This window comes from Equus przewalskii, chromosome 22 (genome assembly GCF_037783145.1).
Source record: "Equus przewalskii isolate Varuska chromosome 22, EquPr2, whole genome shotgun sequence".
In the NCBI taxonomy this organism is placed as follows: Eukaryota; Metazoa; Chordata; class Mammalia; order Perissodactyla; family Equidae; genus Equus; species Equus przewalskii.
Window position 1 is genome coordinate 39653401 of NC_091852.1, and position 14993 is coordinate 39668393.

Below are 14993 nucleotides of genomic sequence, written 5' to 3' on the forward strand. Positions count from 1 at the left end.
TATTCAGTGTAAGACAAATTGCAAAGCTTATCTCAATCCCTGAGCATGAATTTACTTCAAATATCCTATGAATTAAAAAATAAAATGAGTTTCATAAGTTCTGAGTCCTGTTTACACAGCAGACTTAGATCCATTAGAGTAGCTACAGAAAGAGCAGAGCTTTTGAACATGTGCTTACGCAATTAACCACAGTGGCACCAGGGTTCCTTGTTATAGTCTTTAAGTCAACAGCACTCCTTTATAAAGAATTGTTCAAATCAGCAAGTTCACAAAAGGCCGTGTAATTTACTCAAAGAACCATCAGGGTATGTTACAATGATTGGAACTTTTGCCATGTTTTGCTTCAGTTCCTCCCAATCGTACTCAATCGGAGATTTGCAAAATGGTGGTTATCTTTCTATGAACTGAAACCTCATAGAATTATCTTTCTAATGAAACTCTGGGCTATCACTATTATTTCAGGAGAAAGCAGCATAAATTTCCTAGTAGGAAAACCGTTTAAAAGAAAAGAAAGAATACATGGGATGATGGTGAAATGAACTGCATATCAGAATTCAAATTTGTATGCCCTCTCCAGGAAAGAAGTTAGTAACATAAGTCAAAAGCTTTAAAAATATTCGCAACCTTTAATTCAGTACTTTTATTTATAGGAATTTATTCTAAAGAAATAATATGAAGTACAGAAAACATTTTAAGCTTACATATTCATTACTTTCTTATTTGAAACAGGGAGAAAATGAAATACTGTAAATGTCCTAAACTAGAAGAATTAAGTAATTATTGTATGACTAAATAATGGAAAATTACATAGCTATTAGAGCTGATGTTTGCAAAAACCTGTTAAAAATGGAAAACGTTTGCATCACAATATTAAGTTAAAAGTATTATATATACATTGTCATAACCTTTTTATATGCAGAAAAAAGATTAGAAGGAAATACACTAACACATTAATCCATCACATTTATAAGCAACCATGTGTACTTAAGTCTAAACATTTTGGAAAATACCAGAATACAGTTAAAGTGGCATGAAAAGTGAAACTATAGAGTTTCATAAAACTTTTTCTTTAAGAAAAAAATTGTCATAAAATACTTTATTTAATATTAAACACAAAGGGTGAAATCTTGCCATTTGTGACAATGTGGATGGACCTAGAGGGTATTATGCTATGTGAAATAAGTCATGCAGAGAAAGACAAATACTGTATGATTTCACTTATATGTGGAATCGAAAAAACAAAAGAAATGAACAAACAAGACAGAAACAAAAACTCATAGATATAAAGAGCAAACTGGTGGTTGCCAGAGGGGAGGATGGTTGGGGATGGGTGAAATAGGTGAGGGGATTAAGAGTTATAAACTTCCAGTTGTAAAATAAACAAGTCATGGGGATGTGCAGCATACTGTGCAGCATAGGGAATATAGTCAATAATATTGTAATAACTTTCTGTGTTGACAGATCATGGCGATCATTTCATAATGTATGTAAATGTTGAATGACTATGTTGTATACCTGAAGCTAACATAATATGGTATGTAGACCACACTTCAATAAAAAATAATAATATTAAGCAAAAGTACAGAAAACAAAGTAAGCAATAAAATATACTTAAAAAGAAATCATACTCCAGCTTATATAAATACCATGGAGGTAAAACTGGAAAAGATTAAGTTTTAGTGCACTGGAAATTACTTCTCAAAAATTTCAGAATATAAAAGAAAAGTTACGTGATATTAGTGCCTATTCAGCTGACTTGCATATAAGTCCTTGGTATACATTATTTATTTTCAAAGATGTATTGAGTGTTTATTATGGGCTGGGCATTTGGAAATGGATATAGAAAAAAGAGATACTTCTCTGTTCCCTATCTTTGTTAGTTTCCTAGGATTCCAGGTAAGCATCCTCAACTGGTATCAAAAGAGTTCATAGGGCCAGCCCTGTGTCGTAGTGGTTAAGTTCACGTGCTCTGCTTCGGCGGCCTTGGGTTCGTGGGTTTGGATACTGGGCACAGACCTATACACTGCTCATCAAGCCACACTGTGACGGTCTCCCACATACAGAATAGAGGAAGATTGGCATGGATGTTAGCTCAGCGACAATCTTCCTCAAGCGAAAAAGAGGAAGACTGGCAACAGATGTTAGCTCAGGGTCAATCCTCCTAAACAAAAAAAAAAAAGAGAGAGAGCAACAAAAAAAACACATGTTCTACTCTCTTTTGCAATCTGTGTCCCCTTGATGTATGGTCTCCAAGTGGCTTCTTACCATCCCAGAGCAAGAGATCAGAGATGATGTCCTCCAAGGAAGTCCTATTTCCTAAGAATGCACAGTGCTGTGTTTAGTTACAGCTCTGGTGTAATGAATTATCTCTCCCCAGCTGCAGGGTATTCTCAAGAGGGAGCATTTACTGGTAGATATTGGTTTTTGGGGAGTGACGTTTCTTGGCCAATTATACATAGTAACAAACATGTCCATCCTTCCCCCAACAACACCCCAGGAAAGGTATGTGCCAAAGGAGGCGTGTTTCTTCCCAGACCTGGGATGCCTGGCTGTTTGACGAGCCACAGTCCAAGGGGTGAAATTTCTGTCGCTCTGCAGACTGTGACTTCTCAATCATGATAACGCCCTATCGCCTTTTGAAGAACCCCAGGGAAAGAGAAGTGCAGTTGAAATGTCCCCTCAAAGCTGACAAAACATGACATTAGCATCCGCAGTATGGCTCTGGGAAGCCTTGCAGTAGGTAGACTAGAAAAGGTGAGCTCACACATATTCCAAAGCTGTGGAGTGAATTGTGCGTGTTTATGCATGAAAGAATAGGCAGTTGACAGCCTTTCCTTCCAAACCCCCAGTCCTCTTTCCAGAATCTTCCAGCCAAGCTAAGCATACACACTTTAAATTTCCTTTTCCAGCAGGTTAGCGCAGGATATTCTACCAGCAGGAGAGATGTGTTGACTTAGGCCTTAGGGCGGCAGTAATGAGGTTTGTTAGAGACCAAGAACGCTAATGAAAAATAACTTCAGACTAGATTCGGCAAACGAAATGGACCACAGACTTGGAAGGATTCTTGGAGATGACTTTACAATTGCCAGTGGGAAAAGTGAAGCTGAGAGGATAAATGTCTTGCCCAAGATCTAATAGCTTGGCTATGATCAGAGCCAGGCCTACATTTACAACTGCTGATTCACACTCCACTCCTCTATGCTGAACAGTCGGGACAGCGAGCCAACAAAAAGCGGCACTTAACTCTAAGTGTTTAGGGTAAACACGGAATTGGAGCGGAAATGAATACCAATTTAAAAAGAAGGTGCATAAACGTTTTTGAGCTTGGGAGAAATTCTATTTATTAGCTTCCTTTCCTTCCTTTTGCTATGCCTCTACATTTTTCATTTATCAGACCAGTCTTTTTTTTTAATGGATTTGTAAATGATATATTTGTGATACTTGCACACAGTTTAATTAAAAACATGTTTCTTCTTTTCCATCACGTTTTCATTTGATGCAACTGTTGCCACTACTAAATTGCAGCTGTTAACACCTTCTCATTGACTTATAAGAAGAGTCACAGTACTCAATTGCTGTTAGATGGAGCAAAAAAGGAAGAAAAGTATACGTAATGTGAGAAAAAGAGAACATGTAGTACTATTAGGAGAAGGGAAAAGATTCAGGCTTTCCAGTGTATTTGAGAAGAAATACAAGTGTTTAAAATCGTTGCTCCAGTTTTGGATGCTAAGATTAGGATTATCATTGCTCAAAATGCTTTCATGTTATTCCATGCCTTCCTTCTTCCAGAGGTAACAAGGAGTTTTATTTTTCACAACAGCTTTAACAGAGCACAGTGGACATGCAATAAACTGCACATATTTAATGCACACAATTTGATAAGTTTTGACATATGTATACACAAGTGAAATCATTGCTACAATTAAAATAATTAACATATTCATCATCTCCAAAAGTTTTCTTTTGATCCTTTGTATCTCTCCTGCCCATCTTTTCTGCCCCTCCAACAACCTGTTCCTAGGAACCGCTCATGTGCTTTCTGTCACCATAGATTCCTAGGATTTATATAAATTACATCACACAGCCTTGTCTTGTTTATTTCTCACAAAATAATGATTTTTATATTCAATCATGTTGTAGCATGTGTCAGAGAGCTTTTGTTTGTTGCTAAGTAGTATTCCATTATATGGTTATACCAAATGTTCATGGACATTTGGGTTTTTCCAGTTAGCCCCTATATGAATAAAGCTACTGTGAAATTTTGTATCTTTGTATGGACATTTTCTTTATTTCTCCTGGGTTGATACCTAGGAGCAGAATGTTGGATCATATGGTATGTATATGTTCGACATTCTAAGAAACTATCAACTGGTTTCCAAAGTGGTTGTACTAGTTTACATTTCCACCAGCAGTGTGGTAGAGTCCTGGCTGCTCCACATTCTCGCCATATTTGATATAGTCAGTCTTTTAAATTTTAGCCGTTTTAATAGCTGTGTAGTGGTATTTCTTGGCAAGTTTAATTTGCATTTCCCTAGTGACTAATGATGTTCAGCATCTTTTCTTGTGCTTATTTGCCATCCATTTATCTTCCCTGGCGACAAGTTTGTTCAAATCTTTTGCTCATTAAAAAAACGAAAATTTGGGAGCTGGCCCTGTGGCCAAGTTGTTAAGTTGGCATGCTCTGCTTCAGCAGCCCAGGGTTTCTCAGGTTTGGGTCCTGGGTGCAGAGCTAGCACCGCTCATCAAGCCATGCTGGGATGGCATCCCACATAGCACAACCAGAAGGACCTCCAACTAGAGTATCCAACTATGGGGCACTTTGGGGAGAAGAAGAAAAAAAAGACTGGCAACAGATGTTAGCGTAGGGCCAATCTTTGAAATAAAAAAACACCAAATTGTTAAAAAAAATTGAATTTTTTTCTTACTGAGTTTTGAAATCTCTTTATATATTATGTATACAAGCCCTTTATCAGATATATGTATTACAACTGTTTTCTGTCCGTCAATGATATGACTTTTCAGTCTCTTAACATTGTCTTTTGAAGAAGTCTTTAATTGTGATGAAATACAATTTATTAGTTTGCTCTTTTATGGATCATGCTTTGGTTGTTTAAGAAATCTTTGCATCACTCAAGGTCACAAAGGTGTTCTCCTATGTAATATGGTTTTATGACTTACATTTAGGCCTGTGATCTATTTTGAGTCCATTTTTGTAAGTGGTGTGAGGTAGGGATCAAAGTTAAATTTTTTTTTTTTTTGCACACAGATGTCCAGTTGTCCTGACAAAATCTGTTGGGGAAAAACTATTCTTTCTCCACTGAATTGCTTTGCACCTTGTCTAAAATTAGTTTATTTACAGGTGAGTCTGTTTCTAAAGTCTCTCTTTTGTCACACTGGTGGAGTATTTTTCTATCTTTTCACATTGTTTTGATTACTGTAACTTTATAATAATTCTTAAGTAATATATCGTTAGCCTTGCAACTTTATCCTTCTTTCAAAGATGTTTTGGCTATTTTAGGGCCTTCCTTTGCGTTTCCATATGTATTTTAGAATAGGTTTGACAATTTCTACCAAAAATATCTGCTGGAATTTTGATTGAGATGGAATTGATGTATAGATCAATTTAGGTAGAATTGTCTTAACAATGTTGAGTCTTCTGACCCACGGACATGATATATCTCTCCGTTTATTTAAATCTTCTTTAATTTTTGTCAGCAAAGTTTATTAGTCTTCAATCTTTCACACATTTTATCATTTTTCATTTAAATACACACATTTTATTTAAAGACACTTACTTAAAAATTATTTTCACTTCCTCAGATGAAAACCGATATCACTTGCCATAATTGGAAGGTAACTTTGATAATCAAATAAAAACACAAAAATAGTGTTAAATTCCAGGTAAACCCTGTTACTTGATGATTCTCTTTTTTTTTAGTGTTAAAAAGCATAATTAACAAGTCTTAGAAAATTCTAAAGACATGCTTACACTAAGCTGAGTATTTTCCTTTATGTATCCAGGTCTTAAAAATAAACAGAAAAAGGGAATTGTTTTCTCACTAGGTAATTCATTGTACTTTAACGACCCTTCTAGCACTAAAAACTCATTTCTCATACTTTGGATATAAGTTCCAAGATTAGGGAATAACTAGACTTTAGGCAGGAGTGGCTTAAGCAAAGACAGCAGAGTGGGAAAGTTTGGGTATTATAGAATCCACAGAGGTTAGGAATTTCTAGTGCGGTAGTTCTAAACCTTGGGTGTGTATAGTCATTACCTTGAGAGTTTAAAAGACTCAGACCAAAAGAATCAAAATACTCAAATTGGAGTATCTATATCTTTTAAAAGTTCCTTAGGTAGTTATAATGCTTAGGAAGGTGGAAAACCTCTATGATAGGATGTCAGGATGTTGATATAGGAAGGTGATGGTGGTGATGGTGTGAAGTCAGTGGGGCTGGAGAAAACCCCGATTGATTAGCAGTGTCTGCCCAGGAGGTCAGTAGGTGGAGTGGTAAAAATATCATTATTATTCGCCATCTTAGGGCTAGAATATGAATTGCCTGTCAAGGCAATTGAATATTATCTTGAAGAACTGACAGAGCCCTGACTCTCTTTTCCATTTAAGAACCAACGCTCATGAATTTTCTGCTTCAAATGCTCTTTTCGTTTAAAAGCAATATGATCTCCTTTTACAATGAAAGGCATTAAATGTGTATTTCAAGACTGCATTTTATATCATGTTTAAAGAATGGTCTAAATGACCTTCCCCAATACTGTACAATAGAAATGTAAAGTGGTATTTTGGAAACAGCTTTAACCCAATTGCTGCCTATAAATAGTTTCAGATAAGAAATTCGTAAATACTTCTGTGGGGGGTTGCATTTCAAAATATAATAATGCATAGAATCCAAATTTGCATGTGTAAGTAAACAGCATGCACGAGAAAAATCTGAACGTTAATCAATTCCCTTAATTATTTATCCATTGTTTTGACCAAGCTCTAAGACATTTAAAATAAGGCCTCTTTCAGGTGGGTAGCATTTGCGGCCTGTCAAGCTCTGCATTCTCATTAAACTGGCCATGCTACCTTCCCGAAGACTTCATCTGGGAAAAGGATAGAAAAGGAGAACTCCAAATCCAAATCTTCAAACTTGCTTAGGAGAAGCGTGGAACTGGGGAACAGAGACTTTCAAATCTTGCTTACTTTAAGAAGGGCAGTAAGAGGTGCGGGAGAGGACGTGAAGATTGTTTACAAAAATGTCCGTTTAAGAATTCATGGGAAAGCAAGAGGGGGAAAAGGGCGTCTTGGGGAGGGAACACTTGCAGCCCATCAGGACAGCTTTTTGTGTCTCCCACCGTCCCTCCTCCCAGACGGGCGCCGCTCTCGGTCCCCGGCCCTCCCTCCCCGGCTTCAGGGCTTGGCCAGGAGACCCGGTGGGCGGGGTAGCCTCTCCAGCCTCGCCTTCTCCGACTCAGAGGGCGCGCTGAGCACAGGGGCATTAACTCAGCGCCCCGGGACTCTAATAAGAGGCTCACTGGGCTTCCGCGCCTCTTCGCATCTCCAGCTCCCGGAATCGGTCGTCCCCAGCCCGCGGCGGGAATTGTGTCAAACTTTGTCCGCGTGTGGGTGGCAGGCAGCGGGACGGCGGCGCGTCCCCCAGCCTCCCGCATCGCGGCCGGGGTAGCAGTGGACAGCGCACCTTCCTGTCGCGTCCCGGTCGCCAGACTCTCCTCGGGAATGGAGCAGGCACAGTGTGGCAGCAGAGACCGCAGCGGCAGCGGCCGACCCCACCTGGCCCCCGGGCTGGCGGCGGCGGCCCCCGCGCCCCTGTCCCCGGCGATGCCGGTGCCCCCGGGGCTACCGGTGCCCCCAACTTTCCTGCGGCCGCCCAGCCTCTTCCTGCGGGCAGCCGCCGCCGCCGCCTCGGGAAACGGAGGCTGCCCGCCGGCTCCCGGGCTGGAGAGGGGGGTGGGCGCGGTGGGCTGCGGCTACCCGCGGACACCCAAGTGCGCCCGTTGTCGCAACCACGGCGTCGTGTCTGCGCTCAAGGGCCACAAGCGCTTCTGCCGCTGGCGGGACTGCGCGTGTGCCAAGTGCACCCTGATCGCCGAGCGCCAGCGCGTCATGGCCGCCCAGGTGGCGCTGCGCAGGCAGCAGGCCCAGGAGGAGAGCGAGGCCCGGGGGCTGCAGAGGCTCCTGTACCCTGGACCCTCGGGGACGGGGGCTCGGACAGCCGGAGGCGGCGGCAGAACCGAGAATCCCCAGGGCGCGAGAGGCCCCCCGGCGGTGACTGCGATGGGACTGGGGGCCTTGAGACAGGCTAGTGGGCTGGCGACCCCTGCGTTCGAGGTTTTCCAGCCAGATTACACAGAGGAAAAACAAGGTGAGTCGATCTTTCATTTGCTTTTTGCACAAGAAAAATGGTTGCACTGAAGCAAAACTGTGAAACACTCAGCTGTACCCTGGAGGCGGGCAAGAAAAGTTGTTTAATAGTGAAGTTCTGGGAAACTTTTCTGCAATATAGACGTAAATGGGGGTGTTAGAGACCCCTCGCGTTCAGTTCGGAAGGGCTTTCTCTTCCTTTGGTGATAGGATAAGATCATGAAAAAGTGAAGCGTGAGTGATCAGATGAGCAAGTCGTGCTAGGAATGGAGTTTGCGTCCAAGATGCTGTGACTTTGAGAAGAGCTTCAAGCGGGCCTTGAGTGAAAAGCTTCGTGAGAGAAGCTGCGTTTGGAGCTTACTCTGTACTCTTTTCAGCTGTAAAACCAGAGTCGATCTTCTGATCTGGCGTGGGAAACTCACTGGTGGTTGGCAGGACAGCTCTTTACCTTCAGGGCAAACCTTTGGCGCCAGCTGGAAGTGGGGAAGAGACAGAAATCTACCAAAGCGCTTTTTACTCTTTCCCTTAAAATTTTCCAGCCTTCCACCCCCTCCCGGAGCTGTCAGCCTCCAAAATGTCAAAAGCTCTAATATTTGAAGTTTCAACTCTTCCAATAAGAAAGAAACTTAGGTTTTCCAGCTTTGTAAAGCCATTGGTAAGAGTTTCAAAGTCTGGTATTAGAGATTTCTTGTCCGACGATTTTTAAGGTTTCTTTTTTAGTATTTATTGAGTGCAAATCACCTTCATGCCATGTGTTAGGCAAAAAAAAGATATATATTTTTTTGACTGGGGTTATCCCAAATTAGCTTTCCCTGCTAATGTAAATCTCACTTATTTTAGTGAATTTCATAGTCCTCCACAGGTCACAGTAGCCGCGAAAATGTCATCTCAGTGTTTTTGGATACATCCAAGACAGGTTGTATCACATGAAATTATATGATAATGATACAGTAAGTTACTAAAACTCTCTTGAATCATGAAAATTGCAGATCTTAACAGATCCCAGGATGTACTTTGCAAAAAGACTATCCCTGTATTTAAATAAGGCATATATGATTTGGTGTTCGCCTACACCAACTTTTTGCCTATGTTTTAGTTTATTTCAGTGGGCAAAACAGACTTTAAATATTTCTCATGAAAAATCAAAGAGGGCGGAAGAACAAAGTTATTAAGCAAAACTACTATAAAAAAGAAAAAGTTAAAATTCCATAAACTAAATTGACAGGGAGATCTCGCTGAAATCTCTCTGCTAAACAATGATTATGTGATTTTTTGGGGATAGGGGGTTACCGAAGTGTTCTGTTTACAGGGACAATTATTTTACTTTACTCTTTGCTTCAGTTGACTTCCTTTTTTGAAAAGCTACTTCCCTGGCTTTTCTCAGCTGACTGCCTCCTCTTACACAATATCCATCAACTGTAGTAGAGTAGTCTATTTAATTTACTCAGTCATTAGACAAAGACTAACAGTGATTCAGAGGTGAGTAAGATTTTCTGATACAAAAGAGACTTATATTCAAAGGAAAGAAAATTGTATGTATCCAAAAACTACAGTGCAAGACATAATATGCAGCGATAAAAGTAAAGTGAACCCAGCTATGGGAGTTGAGCGAACAGAGATAATATCAAAGCATTTTGTAAATGATATTACAGTATTTTAAGGACACCTTGTTTTCTAGGTAGTTTTATGCAATGAGTATTTTATTATATTATATTGTCCTCCATGAATACAATGTAATACCAAAAGATTATCTTATGCACAAATTGCTGTAACATGGACTTTTGACACCTTACATGTTCAGGGGACATATTTAATGAATCGTATTTATAAATAAAATGGAATGGTGGATCTATTTCCCTTGGCAGACTTCATTAGAAAAGTTCTATTTCAAGTTGAAAATACTAGCGAGTCTTGCTAGTTTTGCAGGAGCAACATCTTTTCTTTTGTCATATGTTTATATAATGACAGCATTTTAACCCTCAAAGTTTTAAGTTGCACACACTTACTTAAGTTTTAAGATAGACTATAGATATTTCTTTAGAATTGAGAACCGCTCCTTGAGAAAACGTGGGAGTATTACAGATCATGTTTGCGTATCCCTGCTGGACGCAATATTTGTTTTGTTGCATTCATAAACTTTGTAGAAAAAGAAAGTTTGAAAGAAATAGTCTGAGTACTCCAGTTGACAGTTTAGTCTTTCTAATGGAAATAGAGATAAAAGGAAATGTAAACCAAAATAAAAATGATTTAGTCAATGTATAAATTATCATTTTCCCGGCATTAGCCTTACAAAAGAGTATTAAAGATATTTTTGTTTTATTAATATTCACATGCTCAACATGTTGAGCTAGAAAATCAGATTTTTGAGTAAAAGTATTTTTGGAAAATTTTCTTAATATTGGAAGGGAGTTGTGATTTAAAGCAAATGACTAATGTGTTGTTTTCACAAGACACTCTGAAGACACATGTGGATTGCAATAGTGCAGTTTATACTTTTCTTTTAGAAACAATTTGACTGTAAACTCTTTTCTTGATATCTCCTAGGGATCGAAAAAGAAAGTACACATTTCACAGAGGATTGTGAAAAAATACCAATTCCGTATCGTCTCTCACATAAAATGAAATATGCATGCGAATTCTGGTGTCATTTGAGATTGGTATAGCAGTGGTCATTATTGGTTTAGATTTGAAATGAAATGAAAAATTTTGTTATTTTTCACATTATTCAGGTAACTTAATTGGAACCCAAAATGTGGTCATTAAAAAAACAATTTGTTGAAATTTAGCAGTAGCGATTAAATAGAATGTTGGTCTTCATACTAAGATTGTTTTCTTTTGGCTTTTTATCTAAACAATCATTTTATTCAGTTCTTTTTGCATAGTGTCATTGTGAAAAAAAAAAATTCTCATTGGATAACAGCAAGACTTGAGTAACATTTAGGAAAATCTCAATTCACCCAGTGGGGCAAGTGGTGTGAGGGACTGGTGTTACGTTAACAGTTTGAGGTAACAACAGACTTTCGTCTTCTGATTCCTAAGTCACTGCAACATCTGTACATTGTATAATTTTGTGATCTTGAAGTGACATAATAAATACCATTTCTCCACTATTCCAACAGTTGCATTTCTGAGTGATCTTCAAAAATTCTTACTCATTAAAACCTCTTAGACAGGAATGAGTATTATAATATACTATGAATGAATGAATGATTTTATCCAGCACGATTTTGGAGTGGGCAGTACTACGTTCTGGGAAGTTTTCTTTTTATTTGATTCCTCTTCTTTCTCTTCCCCAGAACAAAAAGAGAGTAAATGTGACTCATGCCAGAGTGGACAAGAAGAACCGGTCTCCAGATCGCACCGACTTACCCTGGGATCATCTCCTAAGTCGAATGGTGTCATTGGAAAACAAAACGTCAAGTCAGCTATTCCAGGAAACTCAAGCAAGGATGATAACATCCAGTCTCCTCACCGCGGGGAGCAATCAGGAGGTGAAGAGAGCCCGGGGTCCTTGTCGTCCTCTGATCTGGAATCAGGAAATGAAAGTGAGTGGGCCAAAGACTTCACTGCTACCAGAGCCTGGCTTCCCACAGTGTCCTCAAGACCAAGAGACCCTCTTGATATCCTTACCAAGATTTTCCCAAGTTACAGACGCAGCCGGCTGGAAGTCATTCTACAGTTCTGCAAGGGGGATGTGGTCCAAGCCATTGAACAGGTCCTCAATGGGAAAGAACACAAAGCAGACACCAGGGACCTGGCAAGCTCAGGAGAATTGGAAAATACAGCTTTTCAGAAAGCTTCGAGTTTTAATTTAGCTGGAATTGGTTTTGGAACTCTAGGAAATAAATCAGCTTTCTCCCCTCTTCAAACTACTTCTACTTCTTTTGGAGGTGACTCAAGCCTCTACAGCTTAAATCCTAGACTAGGTATCAGTCCATTACGGCTGGCGTATTCCTCTCCAGGAAGAGGGCTGCCTGGTTTCATGTCTCCCTACCTAACTCCTGGGTTGGTCCCAGCATTGCCTTTTCGGCCAGCTTTGGATTATGCCTTTTCAGGGATGCTTAGAGAGTCTTCCTACCTTCCCAGCAAAGACTCCGTAACTGGTGGCAGACTGTATTCAAGGCTGAATCACGACAACCTGTAATACATCGGCCTGATCTCCCTTTCTGGAGTAATTCTAGAAGCATGCAGGACAGCCCTCACACCCACCTCTATTAATGTGTTCACTGTGTCTGTGAGTGGATCACCAGGCCTTAAAAATGCTATCCTTTTTTTTTTTTTTACAGCAATATAGTAGACTTGAGATCTAAAGACTCTTCTTGAGCATTTATTAAGTGAAAGAAGCATTTAAACATTATATGTGCCTTGAATAAAGCCATTTCAGGAAATATTTTTACCTTAAACTAATGAATTTTCTCCCTAAAATATCAGTTGTCAAATCCCTATTTTAAAACTATACTTGTTTTTATTTTATTGAAAAGTAGGGTTTATAGTTGTAAAATACATTTGTAAGTGTAAAGCAGTCCAGCATTATATAAAATGAACCAAAAGGAGGAATTTAAAAATTGAGATAATTCTAAATCACTATTACTTTAAACTTTTTCTTTCCTTCTGTTCCTTGTACACAGGAAAGTTATTCGAAGTATTTTAAAGTATTTTATTTGCATATAAGTGATTAGTAATAAGTAAAACTTGAGAAGTTTAAATTCCTTATTTTGTTCTGAATGTCTTGTTTTTCATTCATATCTGCCATTTGTGATAAGTGCCGTTATAATAAAATATTTCTCTTTAAAAAGTGAACATTGTGAATTTCACAAAGGCCTATGGAGTATCTTAGGAAATGAGACTGCGCCCTCTCCTGGCCACTATCACTAATTACAACTAAGTTCTGGTAGCGTATAGGAATTAAAAACGAATGATTTCCTAATAGTATAAGCTAACCATTTTTTGAAATGGTCATTTTGGATCATGCTATGTAGAAATTTTCATGTTATAGAGTGAAGATCTACTGTGGACGACGATTTTAATCTTTAAGTATGCTTATGCCTGTATCTGCGGAAATACCTCTTTGCATATGTTTGTGACAGGAATATGGCAGCCATTCTCAAGGGTAGAAAGAATTTTATTTAGGAAATTTAAATAGCTGCTCGGATAAATATTGATCGACTCTAGATAGATGATACTTAATGCATTGAGGAGAGAGAGGAGATTTCCAAAGGGGAAAAATTGTCATTAAATTGTAGAGGTTTTCTTGAGTTTTTTAAAAATACTTTTTGTTCTCCATCTGGAGCATTTGAAAGCTATTTATTTCAGTCAGTGGAAAGTCCCTGAGAAAACTGCTTACAAAACAATTTTATGAAGTTTTCTTTGTATGTCATCGTTTTTTTAAGGACAGTAACTTTGTTGTTATTGTTAGGAATAAATGGAAAGCCAGCTGTGGTGTAAGAGAGTTGATGAATTAGAGATGGTTTAAACAATTTGAGCAGCATGATCCACTAAAGATTTCTTAAATTATATATATGTGTGTGTATATATGCATATATATATGTGTATTATGCACTCAAGCCCTATCAGTTCTGTCATCATGAAGGTTTTTCTATGAAGCCAAATAAGAATGTGTTTCTAAAGCGTATTTTACCAGCAAATGTCATATTAAATGGCTGCATAGTATCTAACACTGATGTAGGATGTAAATATGTTTAATAGAGATGCATTATTTTTAATGGCATGAATCTGAGAAAGCAGATCTTGTACAGATTTGATGCAATCAATATTCATTATTTATAGAAACATTTTAGATTCTAAGCCCAAACCCTGCTACGATGCCTGGCAAGTAGTGGACATTCGATTAATACATACTGAGTGAAGAAACCATTTTGGATAATAGAGCTCTTTGAGACTCTTATAAAACAAAAGAACTCTACCACATGGCATACAGACACACAGCTTTGTGTACAAGTTCACAGAGTTCTTGAATCTCCCAAGTGCCATTCGCCATTCAGGTTAGAATCCTTGGTGATTCTTAATTTGTTTCCATTGGATTAATTCATTTATTGAGTGCTATTTGTCTTGAAAAGTGCTAGATCCTATAGAGGATACCAATTGTAAAATGTTTTACTCTCAAGGAAGTTACATTATACAATAGAGATCTGGTTTAAAAATCCAGCAATGCTAGAGTTGCCAGATTCTTTATGTGGTTTATCTAATGATGTGTGCACGTATCCATGTGCGAGACTGAATTGCTTCTGAACTGGGGAGAACATCCATTTGGGGCAGTATTCAAATTTTAGGAAATAATTTTAAAATCTTAAAACTTACCTTACATAATGCTTTATACATTTCATACCCTTTACAATAAGTTTAGAACTTAAATAATCTTATAGAATAAGACAGAATAATTTTGTCCAACCATTAAATTGAATGTGAGGAAACTGAGCCTTAGTAGTGCTGTTGTCTATCCCCAAGGTTACAGTAACAGTGTCAGTCATCAGGAGTGGGAGTTACTTCATCAGTTTCAATTAGACTATAAGCTCTGAAGAAGGATTCATGTTTGTCCATTCACCACTTTGTATAATATCTGGTACATAATAGGTCCTCGAGTAATAGCTTTCC

At 38.6% G+C, this 14993-nt stretch overlaps 1 protein-coding gene across 1 annotated transcript; it reads left to right on the forward strand.

Moving 5' to 3' along the window:
- Window positions 1-7473: 7473 nt before the first annotated feature.
- Window positions 7474-14053, forward strand: DMRTA1 (DMRT like family A1). The gene is made up of 2 exons (XM_008510470.2): window positions 7474-8382; window positions 11678-14053. Exons 1-2 carry the CDS (start codon window positions 7737-7739, stop codon window positions 12523-12525), a joined length of 1494 nt encoding a protein of 497 aa, XP_008508692.1. The 5' UTR covers window positions 7474-7736; the 3' UTR covers window positions 12526-14053.
- Window positions 14054-14993: the final 940 nt, after the last annotated feature.